Below are 15,316 nucleotides of genomic sequence, written 5' to 3' on the forward strand. Positions count from 1 at the left end.
TTGGATAGAGCTCTCAAGGATTGTGGAATCAAAGGTTATGGAGATAAGGCAGGAACAGGATACTGATTAAGGATGATCAGCCATGATCATATTGAATGGTGGTGCAGGCTCGAAGGACAGAATGGCCTACTTCTGCACCTATTGTCTATTGTCTAAATCCCTGTCTGGAAGAGGTCATTTCCTCCTTTTGGTTGAAAAGAAGGAAAAAGCTCTTGGAAGGATGTTGTTGTCTGGCTAAATAGCTTGAAGAGTTCCATATTTTATGAGATGTGGCCAAACTTTGAACAAGGATATTGATGGTTGACTGGTTGAAAAGGATCTCTGGAAAATTACATCATCAAAAGTCCCATGACTCAATGGTAGATAAGTTTTATAACAGTTGCCTTGCTGAAGAAGGGCTTATGCCCGAAACATCGATTCTCCTGTTCCTTGGACGCTGCCTGACTTGCTGCGCTTTTCCAGCAACACATTTTCAGCTCTGATCTCCAGCATCTGCAGTCCTCACTTTCTCCTGATGTTAATCATGCCTATCATACTTAAACATGCAGACTGTTATGGATAAGACTCTTGACATACCCTTTGTGAGTGAAGACCACCATATTGTGCAATCATGTAGTTAAAGAATGCCATACATGGTAAAGGGTAATGTTTGGGTTGTACAAGTTGTATCTTTCTTGTATTGACAATTTAAATTGTTTTTATATAATATGATATATCATTATGTGTTTCTTAATTCATTTGACTTGCATTGGTTCTGATTCATGTTCAAGTAAACAAAAGATAAGAAGTGACATTTCATTGGTAATTTCTTCATTTGTGGGTCCTTTTTTAAGCTGATTATTGTGGTTTACTTATCTACTGTAAGGATCATAACAAAATGTAGAATCCAATTCAAGTTCAATGAAACTATGAACATGTGCATCATTTAGTAATAATAAAATACCTGAAAGTGTCAAGATATAGACTCTCATCGAACTTCATCTGTCATAGGTTCATTTGGTCAATTCTATCTATATTCTTTTTCAACTTTCTTGTCCTATTTCTCGGAATTAATTTTCAAACTTGGAAGTTCATTCACCTCCCTATTTGTACTTCCATCTCATTGAATTATGAGTGGTAATTGCAAGAAAACCTTCATAGACATATTTTTGAGTCATCTTTTAGTCACCACTGTTAAATCTTCTGGCTCAATTGGTAGCATTATTCCCTTGGAGTTAAATGGTCTGGATTCAGACAGCAGGATAGACCAGACTGAGACTCAATACAAAAGGAGTGCTTCATGTCCAGAAGGGTTAACTTCAGATAAATATTAAACAAAAGTCCTGTAGCCTGGTCAGTTGAAGTTCCTATTGTTGGAGGAACTATTTCTATTTTGCTGTGGTACAAATGACCACAGAAGATCTCCTGATATGATTCAAAGAAGAACAGTGAGCTCTCCTGCATCTTGGCCATCATTACCTCCTCTATTAATACAGCATTTTAATTACTATTTGTTCTGAATGAGAATTGGCTGCTATCCTTGCCATAATACCAAAAGATTACCATTTGATTGCTTAATGATTTTACGTATATGTGACCCCAATGGTGGGCACCATTTATAGGCAAATTGCAGGAAATAACAAAGTATATAGAGTAATAGAAATGAAATACATCAATTATCTGAACATAAACTTGGAAAATAACAGTTTAAAAGACAAAAAAGTGAAGGGATTTCTGAAACATGTCCAGGAGAACTGTATTAATAATTGGGATTTTAGTCCAAGGAGAAAGAATGTAGTGTTGGATCTAGTTTCCAGCAATAAATTAGGGCATGTGGGAACATATTTCATTGAAGACCATTTGGGAATTGGTAATTTAAAAAAAATGTTGGGTTTTCGGTTATTTTTGCGTAGGCAAGGAAAATTTAAACATGAAATTATTTCACGAGAGGAGAGCTAATTTCAATGAATTGAAAAGAGAATCGAGCCCAAATTGATGGAATTGGCAGACACACTTGTAAATGGTCAATAGGAGACCTTCAAAGATTGTGTGAATAAGAGTCCATATTTTGAGAGTTGAGATTATGATGGTGCATGAAACCAAATCGTATTCCTTAGCTGTTGTCATAGTTGAGATTAGCAAAGGATTTCCCTGGTTAATTCAGTCAGAAAGGAATAAATTAATTGTTTTCACATTCTCAATGAAATGCAATTATTAGCCTAATTTTTCATCTAGGGTTCTCGATTTAAAGAAAAAATGAACAACCATGTATTATTTTTATGCAAGCTGCTACATGGTCAAATTATAATAATTTCCCCTGTAGATTTCAGGTACCACTGATATATGTTATAGAGGCACAGAGTCATAGACATGTATAGCACGGAAACAGACCCTTCGATCCAACTCGCCCATACTGACCAGATATCCCAACCCAATCTAGTCCCAGCGAGTTTTGAGAAGATTTGTAGCTCAGGTTGACCCCATCTACCACTCCCTGAGAAAACAAACAGGAAATAACATCACCACAGGAAATGACATCACCAACCCAAAGAAATCCAAGCATATAAATAAAAAGCAGGAATCGTCAACAGTGCTTTGACCAGAGGCCCACTGAAGACATTACCTAGTAGAGTGACAAAACATCTGGAAATGAACCTTCCGGCTCAGCGAGCAAACCTACATCCAATCTAGTCCGACCTGCCAGCACTTGGCTTATATCGCTCCAAACCCTTCATATTCATATACTCATCCAAATGCGTTAAATGTTGCAATTGTACAAGCCTCCACCACTTCCTCTGGCAGCTCATTCCACACATGCACCACCCTCTGCATGTAAAAGTAGCCCCTTAGGTCTCTTTTCTTTCTTTTCCCTCTCACTTTAAACCTATGCCCTCAAGTTCTGGAGACCCCCACCACAGGGAAAATACCTTGTCTATTTACCCTATCCATGCCCCTCATGATTTTATAAACCTCTATAAGGTCACGCTCAGTCTCCGACACTCCAGGGAAAACAGCCCCAGCCTATTCAATCTCTCCCTATAGCTCAAATTCTCCAATCCAGGCAAAATCCTTGTAAATCTTTTCTGAATCCTTTCAAGTTTCACAACATCTTTCCAATAGGAAAGAGAGCAGAATTGCATGCAATATTCTAAAAGTGACCTAACCAATGTCTGCACAGCCGCAACATGACCTCCCAATTCCTGTACTCAATACCTGACCAATAAAGGAAAGCATACCAAACATCTCCTTCACTATCCTATGTACCTGTGACTCTACTTCAAGGATCAATGAACCTGCACTCCAAGGTCTCTTTGTTCAGCAACACTCCCAGGACCTTACCATTAATTATATAAGTCCTGCTAAGATTTGCTTTTCCAAACTGCAGCACCTCACATTTATCTAAATTAAACTCCATCTGCCACTCCTCTGCCCATTGGCTCATCTGATCACATCCAAATCATTTATATAAATGATGAAAAGTAGTGAACCCAACACTGATCCTTGTGGCACTCCACTGGTCACAGGCCTCCAATCTGAAAAACAACCCTCCACCACCATCCTCTGTCTTCTACCTTTGAGCCAGTTCTGTATCTAAATGGCTACTTCTCCCTGTGTTTCATGAGACCTAACCTTGCTAACTAGTCTCCCATGGGGCACCTTGTCGATCGCCTTACTAAAGTCCATATAGATCATGTTTACCGCTCTGCCCTCGTCAATCCTATTTTTTACTTCCTCAAAAAACTCAATCACATTTGTGAGACATGATTTCCCACGCACAAACCATGTTGACTATTCCTAATCAGTCCTTGCCTTTCATGTACATCCTGTCCCTCAGGATTCCCCCCAACAACTTGCCTACCACCGATGTCAAGCTCACAGGTGTATAGTTCCATGGCTTCTCCTTACCACCTTTCTTAAACAGTGGCACCATGTTAGCCAACCTCAAGTCTTCCAGCACCTCACCTGTAACTATCAATAATACAACTATCTTGAATATTTAATAAATGTTATTTGAAACGTAAGAACTCTAAAACCTTTTAAAAGTAGTGTGACTAACTGAGTTCATTGTACTCTGACTTAAACTAGAAATTAAAAAATGTCACAGACTGTAATTTAATCCTTTCCAAAGTATAACATGACAACAATATGCTAGAATTGGAATAGTTTGCAATAGTTTGAATCATCTGATTGTGTGCAATAATTTCTACGACAATTGTGACACATTTCATAATGATGGTATGGTATACTAACACTTAGACACAATGATGCAAAATATTTGGGTTGGAGTTTCCATTTTCTCACAAAAATAATCTGGCACACCTGTTAGGAATTTAACATTTAATATTATAAATTGCTAGTTAAAACTGTTATATTGAAGATCACAATCATTCAATTCTTTCCACACTAGCCTCAGTCCAATTGTGTGCAGTTGATCAATATGCAATAGCCAAAATACCATGCCCACTGTAACGGGCGTCCAATCATTTTACAATATCACAATCTCATCTATTTTTACACACATATTGAATAGAGCTCGAAAAGACGCAAACAATTTTACATCACCATTGCTTTCCAAAACAAAGAAATTCTACTTATATCTGTGTTTTTGGCAGGCTATCCATGAGCAAACATCAGAACAGGCCTATATCCACAGTTTAGACTCACTGAAACAGAAAAGCTTCTAAGCAGGTTTGACAGGAAAGATGCTGGGAAATACTTTTCTGTTTCTGCAGAGTCTAGAGTCTCTCTGGAGTCTAGCGGATAATAGATTAATTAATTGAGATTGAGATAAGGAATTTTTTCATTCAAAGGGTTGTGAACGTTTGAAATTTTCTATCATGAGAAACTGTGGATGTTTTGTCACTAAGAATATTCAAGGCTGAGACAGAAATATTTTTGGACAAGAGGGGAATCAAGGATTTGAGGTAAATGAAAACAAAAAGTGTTGGAGAAACTCAGCAGGTCTGGAAGCAGCTAGGAAAGAGCAAGAGTTAATGTTTTGAATTTATTATGACTTCTTCTAAACAAGAGATTTGGGGATCAAGTTAGAAGGGGAGTTGAGATTAAAGAATGACTATGATCTTGTACAGAGTAGTACAGCAAGCCTGAGGAGTCATTTGGCCTGTATTTGCCCCTATTTCATATGTTCTTAGGTTAGTATAAGAGACCATAAATAATTTTAAACCTTCTATATTCATTATTTTGGTGAGTATCTTAATATATAGCCCTTGAGTTGCCAACTCAGAGATTGAGCCAGATATTTTTAATTTTTTTTATCTCATGAAGATCATTCAAACTTTTTAACACATGAAGACAAGCGCATCAAAGGAGGTAAAATCTAAATAAATCTGATATGTCTATCACAATGAAGGTTTCACAACGTGCAGGTGAGCAAATATTTTGTACTTGAGTGCTCCATAAAAGTGATAAACTTATGATTTTTTTCCTCCTTTGTCATATCTGCTGACAAGAGTAGAATGTGAACATGAGATATGAGAATATGAGATATCAGTTATAAAAGCACAACTTTGAATAATGTGCCAACATCAGAAAATAGCTGTAGCCATGTAACTTAAGGTGACATATTCTATTATTCAGCAAATAATGGAATTAAAATTTAATACTGAAAGGGTATATTAAAAGCCAACCACCTTACATACAAGGGTAAGACAAACACTTAATCAAAAAGGGATGCTAGTCCTAAATAAATGAGAACCAGATCCATGTCATCGGGTGCTAATAATATCCAGCTCTAAAAGTAGAAAATTTACTTCAATTGTGAAAATCTTTAGTAACAGTAATTATCATTAAAATGACTATAATAAATTATTAAAAGTAATATTGCAAACATACCTTTGCCCAAGAGGGACATCACCTACAGTTAAGTAAGTGGGAAATTCCACTATATTTGCAACTGGATAAGCATGCAAGGGAACAAGTAGAGCATCATCATCCTGCAAAAGTACAATAATTATTGTTTACAATTACAATGTATGTCATATGTTGGAATGAATATCGTAGGTAAAGATGGAGAAACTAGAAAATGTCACAGTCACCCAAAAAAGAACAACCAAACAAATGGCAGTTACAAGGAGAATGCCTGTTGTAATTTAAACTGGAGATGTATCTAACAATCAATTATTTGTCTTATAGGTGAATAAACCTGCTGCCAGGCCCAAGTTGCAGCAGTAATATGATTATCATTATATTAATCATTACATTTGCCTTCTAACTTTTTTGTGCTTCAATTTGCTTCAGCAAAGAAAGAGGAATGAATCAAGCACAGGTTGTATCTCTGTAATCTAGCAACCACTATACATCATGTTTCCCTTGTAACGTCACCCAGTAAGTCTACATGATTTTTATTCACATTACTTTCTGTTACACTTTGTTATGTTTGGATACCCTAAATGTGTAAAAGCATGCCAGATGGATTATAATATTGGAAACTGTATGTTATGTAATTTGGCAGGAAGAATAAAGGAACTGAATACTAATGGAGAAAAACTGCAGAAAAATACAACATGGAGATTTTGGAATTGTTATGCATAAATCACAAAAAAGCTAGCACACAGGTTCAGCTATTAACAGGAAATGCATTTAGAATGTTGGCCTTTATTTCAAAAGGAATGCAGTATAAAATTATACAAGCCTTACTAAAATATATGCTAGCTATACCACACTTAGAATTCTGTGAACAGTTTTGGTTCCCTTATCTGAGGAATGATATACTGGTGTCAGTGGCAGAACAGAAAAACTTCGCTAGGTTGATTCCAGGAATGGGTGATCTTATGAGGAGAGGTTGAGTAGGTTGGGCCTGTGTTCATTGGAGTTTAGAAGAATGAGAGTTGACCTTTTGGCAACACAAAAGATTTTTTGGGGATTTGAAAGGGTAGATGCTTACAAGTTGTTGCCCCTTATTCTTAGAAGTTTTTTTTTTAGAATTAACAAGGTTAAGCAGTAATCTTATTGAGGTTTTCAAGATATTAAGAGGAAAGGACAAGGTAGATAAAGATAAACTAGTTCCATTGGTCAGGGATTCTAGAACTAGGGGGGAGATCTGAGAAATAGCGTCAGGATATTCAGGAGAAATGTTAAGAAGCACTTAACACACACAAAGGGTAGTAGACATTTGGAACTCTCTTCCACAAACAGCAATGGTTGTTAGAGCAGTTGTTAATTTTAAATCTGAGATAGATAATTTTTGTTAAACAAAGGTATTATGGGACACGGGCCAAAGATAGGTATGTGGAATTAGGTCACACATCTCATTGAATGGCAGAACAGACTCAAGGAGCTAAATGGCATACTCCTGTTCCTGTGTTTATAGATTCCTTGTGATAAATGCCTGTTGTTGTTTAAACTGGAGATGTACCAGATGTATTATCTGAGGATGTAATCTCAAAGTAAGACAGTTATGAGGAAAAAATTCCACTCTGTGAGTACTGTATCCGTGGAATTCCTTACTGAATAGGGCAGCAACAGCTGAGATAGACAAATTTTTAATCAGAGAATCAAAGGTTATGGGGAAAATGCAGGTAAGTGAAGTTGAGGATTATCAGATTGCATTAAGTCGTGGAGGAGCCTTGATTAGATGAATGGCTAGAGTTTTCCCTCCTGGTCTCTGCTGTCTGAAAAAGCCCAAGCAAGCCCATCAGTTCACGTGTTAGTTAAGGATTGGCAACTAACTGGTCCAGCCATCAACACTGACATCCCATGAACGATTAAAAGAAAAGCTGTTTAATTCCATCAAAAATCATCCAATTGATTAGGCACGCTTTATTTTTACGTGTTGCATGGTCCACAGCTAGAACTCCTACAAAAGTGAATGCAAGACTACATTAACAAGAGACATCAATGGAAAATAATTTTAAAACTCACCTTACAATGAATACGAATACTGTCATAATAATATCGCCATTCGTTTGGACAGAAATTGACAGTAACATTAAATGACATTCCAGGAACTAGATGATTCTATGAGATAAATAATAAGACATGTAAATATCCTAAAACTCTAAAATACATTAATAGTGCAGAACAGAATAGCTTTATTGTTTTGTGCGATTTTTGTTTGTTAATACGGAAATACTTAAATAGAATGTACATTCTAGTAAACTTTATGTGTGTCTTTTTTTTTCCACTACGGCCAGACTAGAATTTAGATTAGATTGGACAGAGTTTTCTTTCCATTATACGTGCATCAACTTTTCTGTTTTTGGATTATATTGGAGATTCCCTCACCATGGTTCCTACTTTACTCTCTTTTCTAACCCACATCCAACTTTAATCATCACGTGATATAAAATAGCATCCATCACTATGCTAAACCTCAGACTTTCCATATATTTCTCAAATTCCTCAACCACATTTAAAAATAAATTGCTTACTTTCCTGCCCTGTTTCCTTCAAAACTTATACAGCTATCTATCTCAAATCTCTTCCTTCACCAAATTCTTCTCCCTTGAGTTCATGTAATTTTAGTCATATTTTCTATGATTCCAACCTGAAACTCAATCTATTCTGCCCCATTAGTCAATTTCTTTATCCACTCTGTTTTTGTTAAATTCACATTTTAAATTTATTTCCCTGCAACACCATTTTTTTCTGTGTAATTTACTGCTGCTAACATCCACCATCATGTTGCAGTCCTAGGAAAAAGAATTATTAAGCTCCCCAGCTCTCACATGATACTTTGTTCAATTCATCCACCGTGACAAAACAAAAGAGCCAATGTTCTCCATTCAGGATAATTGACTGCCTTGACAATTTCTTTCATGTAATGCTTCTCTCTTCATATAATTTCAGATAATTGCGAATCCCTACAACTCCACTAGGACTGAAGACATTTTTGTCACCTCGATTGCATTTTCCCTAAATTCTATTAACCCACTGTTTTCTGGACTTAGTGATTTCAGGTATGATCATTCCTTCTTTATATTATCTCACTTGAAAATTCTGTGGAGAGATATAGGGGGAAAAAACACATACTGGTATAACAAAGTTGCTTCAAAAGATGATTGATTAGAATAATAAGCACTAGATTGGACCAGGCATCTCAAATCAAGCATTCAAGAGTCAATGTGAGGAAGAAAATTAATTTTCCCTCCAAAGGTCCTCTAACTGACACACAGTAAAGATACACTACAAACATACAATTGAATAAAACCAAAACTACTCACCTTCTTTATATATCTGACTTGGAAGTACTTTGTCTGAGGAGGTAGGATGTGAACATTTGTCATTGTTGAAGAAACATTGACCAATTTCTGCAAAGACAAATTATTTAAGAACTTTTGTATTTAATGTTTTTAAAATATCTTTTTATATCCACAGTATGATACTTATGTAACACTTCATTGAATTTGTCATTTTGGGAATAACAACATAATATGTTTGATGTGTCTTTTATGAGGGCCAAAAGTTCATTAGAAAATCAATACAAGGAAACAGTAGTGGACAGTAAATATTAAAGAAGGTATCTTAATGTGCATTAATGAATTAGTTTCTTAATTTAAAGTAATGCTGGTAAATTAATTATCTTACAACTCTATTTCAGAACTATCCAGTGAGTAATTTCTTAAGCTTCTCTCCTTTCCTTTTGGAATTCTAATGGTGCATTCTAAGCTAAATTTGTTGTCACTGTAAGATTTACAAAATTTAGGAATAGTCTTGGGTAACTGTGTGTTGAATTATAAGCTTGCATGGAGAATAAAACTCAACGCAGATTGTTTGGATTGAATAGCATGTTCTCATATAATTTCAATGAGGAGAATAATATAGGGACCTGTGCAAACTGGCTATGGCAACATGTGAGGCAGAATTTGGCAAGAAATGTGGCAGACTCATCTCAAGAGCAAGATTTCTTGCTCCATCTTTTATGCTTTTCACAAGCAGCATGGTGAAGTTCTTGCTGGGCAATGGCAAGTTGCTAATTGATGGTGATTATTGTATGTTAAACACCTTGTTAACAGCCCAGATCACCTCATTAACATTCAGTCTTCCATCTCACCAAACACACCAAACAAACTCAAAGTCAGGAAGACCAAAAGGAGAAACAAAGCAAACACCTGACAGTTTCAATTTGCTGCTTGTTTCAAATGGCCAAACACCAGCATCTCAGGGCATGCTATGTGAGCAACTATCACACACATCCAATATCCACAGACACTCACATCTGACATATATCAGCTTCTAACAACCCTCATGGTACATTTCTGATCCACTTACAAGATACTTCTGCACTTCAGTACTGCGCTGGGAGGTGTCATTATAATGTTGCAGCAAGGACATTCTGCATCAGGGATGCATCCAGCTAATGGGCTCTTCACTTGCTCATACCATTCTGAGCTTACCTGGATGATTATAGCATCCATGTGTTGCATTGGTTTGCCTTGTCTTTTAGCACTTTGTCCTCTCAGCCAGAGATATCATATAACTGCTGCCTTGCCTTGCTTTGTAGCACAGACAAAGGCAGGAAGCTCATCATAGCTGTTAGCAGACCTTCAAGTCAAGGGGATAGTCAGGGGCTTCCTGCACAGGACGTCAATAGCAGCTGCTAATACCAGTCCAAAGTAGTCAGAGTCAAGATTTTCTGCTCATCAGGGGTGAGCAGCCATGTGCCAGGCAACCCAGTACCAGACTTGACACTTCAGTCCTATCATTGACTGTCTTCCTCATGGAATGAGAGAAAGTCATGTATTACAAGAGATGAAAGTGGGCGACAAGCTAGAACTGTTGGTGCCATGGAGATGTTTGCTGAGCAATTGAGTAGGCAGCACAGGGGGTTCACGGGATGAGTGGTGCCAGGAGTTGGGGTGGGTGAGAGCATTTGGGGAACATTTTGTAGGCTATAGTGAGAGTGGTAAAGCATGAGCTTTGATGAGAAGTGGGTACAGTAGCAGAGATCAAGTGAATGAGATGTACGGGGGAGAGGATGGTGGAACTTAACCAGCAGAGTGGAGGAGCACATTGGCCTCCTTTCTACCATGTTGGGTATTCCTCCAGATGGCTGAGAGTGCTGTAGCCTGGGAAGCAGCCTTGGACCAAGCTGGCATGGTTTGGATTGTGGCCCTCCACTCCTGATCTTGGGGCTTGAGGAAGTCATAATGGCACTACCCTAAGCAGCTGGACCCCCAGGACCTGCCCACAAAATGGGATGTTAATTTCCCTCCATCTGAGTCAAAAGTGTGGTGCTGATGAAGAGTTTATGCTCGAAATGTTGACTGTCCTGTTTCTTGGACGCTGCCTGATTGGCTATGCTTTTCCAGCACCACACTTTTTGACTCTGATCTCCAGAATCTACAGTCCTCACTTTCTCCCATTTCCCTCCTTCTGCCATGTTGAGGAAAATGTCAGCAACATGAAGAGCATCTCAAGCCTGATTATTCTTGACGATTGCACAATGCTTTTTTAAAGATTGCATGGGTGTAAAGAATGCTGGTGAAATCTAGGATATTCCCGGAGTGGTGAGGTTTTAGTGAATGGTGTATGGTAAGATTGGGAAAAACTGGATGTGAGAGATGCCGTTTGAGTGTGGTAAATTAATAATGTACTGAGTTAGTTAAGATAAAGCAAGAGTACGTGCTATACACTGCAGTGAAAAAACTGGGACATAGCCAAAAAAGGTCAAGATTTAATATTCTGTATTTTTCTAGAATCTGTGATGAAATCACTGACCTTTATCATATTGAGCAAGCCAGCAATCACAACTAGTAGCACACTCAATCACGATTGGTACACTTAGTTCTAGGTACTGATAGGAGACAATATTCAATTCTGCTCACCAATAGATCAGGGGCTTATTATAAGTTTCCTTATTGGTCACTGAAGAGCGGTTCAAAAGATTGCAGACACAAAGTGAAGATTTGTATGTGAGAAAGACAGAAAGTAGATTTCTTATTAGAGATGCTGATTTTTTTTGCTCTGTTACAAGAAGGCTACAGAAAATATATATATTTAGGAGACACATTGAGGAAAGGTCAAGTACAGCTGGCTACTTTGGTACTGTTATCACTCAGGCCAAATTCTAGGAATTTGGGTGTTGGGTGTTGTAGTCAGGGATTCTGAAATGTTATGGAAGTTGCAGTAGATCACATGAAGCTACGTGCCACTTATAGATCACTACATCTTAGAGTGGGGTCTTGAAAAGCCTGAAGCAGTATTTGCTTCATACAACAAAGAATGAAGAGAGCTCAGAGAAATCCCAGGGACAGAACTAGCTTGGCGAAACTAGCTGTAAGTGAAAAGCTGAAGCTATTCCATGAATCAGTACGAGAAAGCATGGAACCAGAACAGGAGAGTTATTGACCAGAACATGTTGTTGAGGTGGTCTGTGATTGAATGGCTCTTGAGAGGGAGATTCAAGGCCAGATCTGGAAAAAAAAGGTGAAGAATTGGAATTCATTTTTTTAAATTTCCTGCTACACCATGTCATTAACATCTGAGTGATATTACTCAGAATTTTGTGGGATCTGTAGCTGCATGCTGTAGTTTAACTCAATAATTAATTATGTGCTCATTAATGCTTCTCCATTTAGTCTAGAGAAATGTAAAACTTAGATTTCCTCAAGATACCATCACTGAGGCCACTGACGACCTCATCGTACAGAAAGGAAACAACCCAATTTTCCACATTAAAGACATTTTTTGGAGGAAGACTCCAGAGAAGAACGATATATATTCATTGATTGTGTAAAGTCAGAACCAAATTATCCCCATTGCTAAGGCTGTATATCCAATACATTCAGACACATGAATTATTATTTGTAATAGTAGTGCCATTAGAATTTCACCATGCAATCTTTAATCTCTAATCTAAACTCAAAAGGCTCAAATAGGTGTGAAATTATAAAAATACAGCTGCATATTTCTTATCTCATGCAAAAGTAGTGAAAATGTTGGAGTTGGGTTCATTTGGAACATCATGAGAAAGTGTTCCACTTACACAAATTTTCAGCTTACCAGTATCTGTTGATGTTGTTTTCCAAGCTCATAACCTCCAAAATGCAATATGGCCGGGACAGCTTCAATCACTTTGTTTCTCTGTATTGTGGTAAAGATTTCTGCAATGAAATGTGAATAAATATAGTTTAATACAATTCCTAGAAGAGTAAATTTTAACTTTCTTCCAGAAATGTTTTATCACATCAAAACATATTTCCAAGTTACAGCCCTTGTAATGTAACCTCGATAAAAACATGTCTCATGTGAAATCTGTCTTTCAGCAAATAGGGTCAGATTTTTGTGGAGTCAGAGTGCCTCCAGAGGCTTTGGCAAATAGAAGGCAGAACCAGGATGAGAATTTCCCAAGCTCCATTTCCAACAAATCTCAGTTAGTGTGCGGGTTGTGCAAGGCATGAATCACATAGACAGGAAACCAAAATCCAGCTACACCATCTGAAGTTAGTGCTGAGTTTAAACAGCCCCATTTTGGCTAGTCCAAATGCTTGTACAAATTACTAATTTAGAAAGGAAAAATAAACACTCTTGAACATGAAAGGGGGATAAGGTCTGTTCGGAGTAATGATCTGAAGTAATTTGCATCCCCATCCCTTTAAACAAAAATAAAGTTGCACCTGTTTTTGAGTTTAAAAAAGACACATGCTACTGGGATACACTGATTCAAAGGCCTTCTGGTATAGCTTAGCGAAATATGACAACAGTTTGTTCTGATCGGTTCAAAAGACTTCACTGTTGATAGTTTCCTTGGTTTGTTATTACACCTGCATGCATTTGGAATACTTAACTAAGTTTTAAAATTTCAAAAAGTATCAATGTGAGATGGATAGGAGGGTGTGTTCACATTCTGATTGGCAGTTTTAAGGGTCCATTTAAGGATTATCTACTGAATAAAAGCTTATTTATTTTATGAAAGTTTTAAAACTTCAAATGAATTTCACGAGAGTTTATTATACTATGTATATGAATGAGAACTCTCACAGATTGTTATAAGTTTAATAATTTTTCATGTAAATATGGCTTATGACCTCTGCCAATAGTGAGCAACTGGCAGAATGAGAAGACATTAAGATTGTGTGGGGATATAAGTAGGCAAGGGGATGGACAATGGGGTATGAAAGGGCAATAGGAATGGGTGGCTTATGTAAGTGAACATAGTGGGTTGTGTGCAGACAGGGAAGGATGAGGACGAGAGGGCTTTCAGTATTTTATTAAATCTGTGCCAAAGGATAGGGGGAAATAATTAATAGTCAATCCATTTTTTAAAAAAGCCTTCCAATAACAGGTAATTATGGTTGCAAGAGTCCGGCAACTGGAACCACAACCTTAAGTGTAATTCTGAGTCCGAACCAGGAAAACAGGAGCCAAGATTGCAGTTTCTACCAAAGGCTTGCCCAGTTAAGTATGCAATTATCTTCAACTCAAGAGAGTGACAACACAGGTTTGCAGTCTGAGCTGTTTCTTGGACTGTCCTTTCCACTTATACATCATCCTGTTCACTGCACAGTGTACAAAGCATGATTAGTGGTCGTAGTGGCCCCTGGTTGTACTTAAGCAAGGCTTGTCTAAGAAAATTGACTTGAAATTACACAGATGTCTGGGCAATTCTTTAATTCTACCGAACCTATATTCCACATGGAAACTGATGTTATTATGGCCTAAAATAAATTATCAGCAAAATTTACAATGCACTTAGTATATGTGCATAGAGTTTTTTCTCTTCTTTAAAGATATTAATTCAACTGAACTGATAATTCAACATTTTAGAGGTATTCTCCCCTCCCCCACCCTGTGAAATGTGTGCATTCACTGCAAAACAATTCAAATAATTTCACAAAGTAAAATGCTTTTGGTTCAAAAAGTGTGAATGTCTATGACTAATGTGAACGTGAAAATATCAACTTATTAAAACACAAATGGTTATTCACCAGTAAAAGAGAAGACAATATATTTGTGAGTTGTTTTATAATTTTATTTCTACATCTGCTATTTATCAAAGTTAAGATTGTTCTCAACTTATATTATATTAGCTGCTTGTATTAACTTACTGGTTTCCAGTAAATGATTTGGCACATTTCCAGACTTGGACTCCTCCACCAATCTGTCTTTTGGATAAATTGTCAGCTTCTTAAAGGTAAAGCCATGGTTGCTGAACTGCAAAGCATCATGTTTCTCCACCTCCATAATAAAAATTCAATCAAACAACCTGCATTGACGCACAGAACAGAAGGTAAGAATGAACAGTTATTTCTCTGAGGATACATGATCACATATTCAAATGAACAATTTCAGCAAATATCAGGAATTGTACTTCTTTTAAAATCTGCAATAAAAAATAATGTACAATGTATTTTTTCTGCAAATGTCAACGATGATT

The 15,316-nt window shown here is 37.1% G+C and overlaps 1 protein-coding gene across 2 annotated transcripts in view; it reads right to left on the reverse strand.

The window, feature by feature from the left end:
- The window catches only part of cfap221 (cilia and flagella associated protein 221), a 263,534-nt gene that overhangs the window by 216,057 nt on the left and 32,161 nt on the right, over positions 1-15,316 (reverse strand). For both annotated transcript variants that reach the window (XM_043693986.1, XM_043693987.1), the window contains 5 exons: positions 14,988-15,145; positions 12,943-13,043; positions 9,162-9,248; positions 7,861-7,956; positions 5,833-5,933 (listed from right to left, as the gene is read on the reverse strand). In XM_043693986.1, the coding sequence (XP_043549921.1) occupies positions 5,833-5,933; positions 7,861-7,956; positions 9,162-9,248; positions 12,943-13,043; positions 14,988-15,123 (521 nt within the window). In that variant the 5' untranslated portion in view covers positions 15,124-15,145. The remainder of the gene's footprint in view (positions 1-5,832; positions 5,934-7,860; positions 7,957-9,161; positions 9,249-12,942; positions 13,044-14,987; positions 15,146-15,316) is intronic.

Source organism: Chiloscyllium plagiosum, chromosome 7, assembly GCF_004010195.1.
Source record: "Chiloscyllium plagiosum isolate BGI_BamShark_2017 chromosome 7, ASM401019v2, whole genome shotgun sequence".
In the NCBI taxonomy this organism is placed as follows: domain Eukaryota; kingdom Metazoa; phylum Chordata; class Chondrichthyes; order Orectolobiformes; family Hemiscylliidae; genus Chiloscyllium; species Chiloscyllium plagiosum.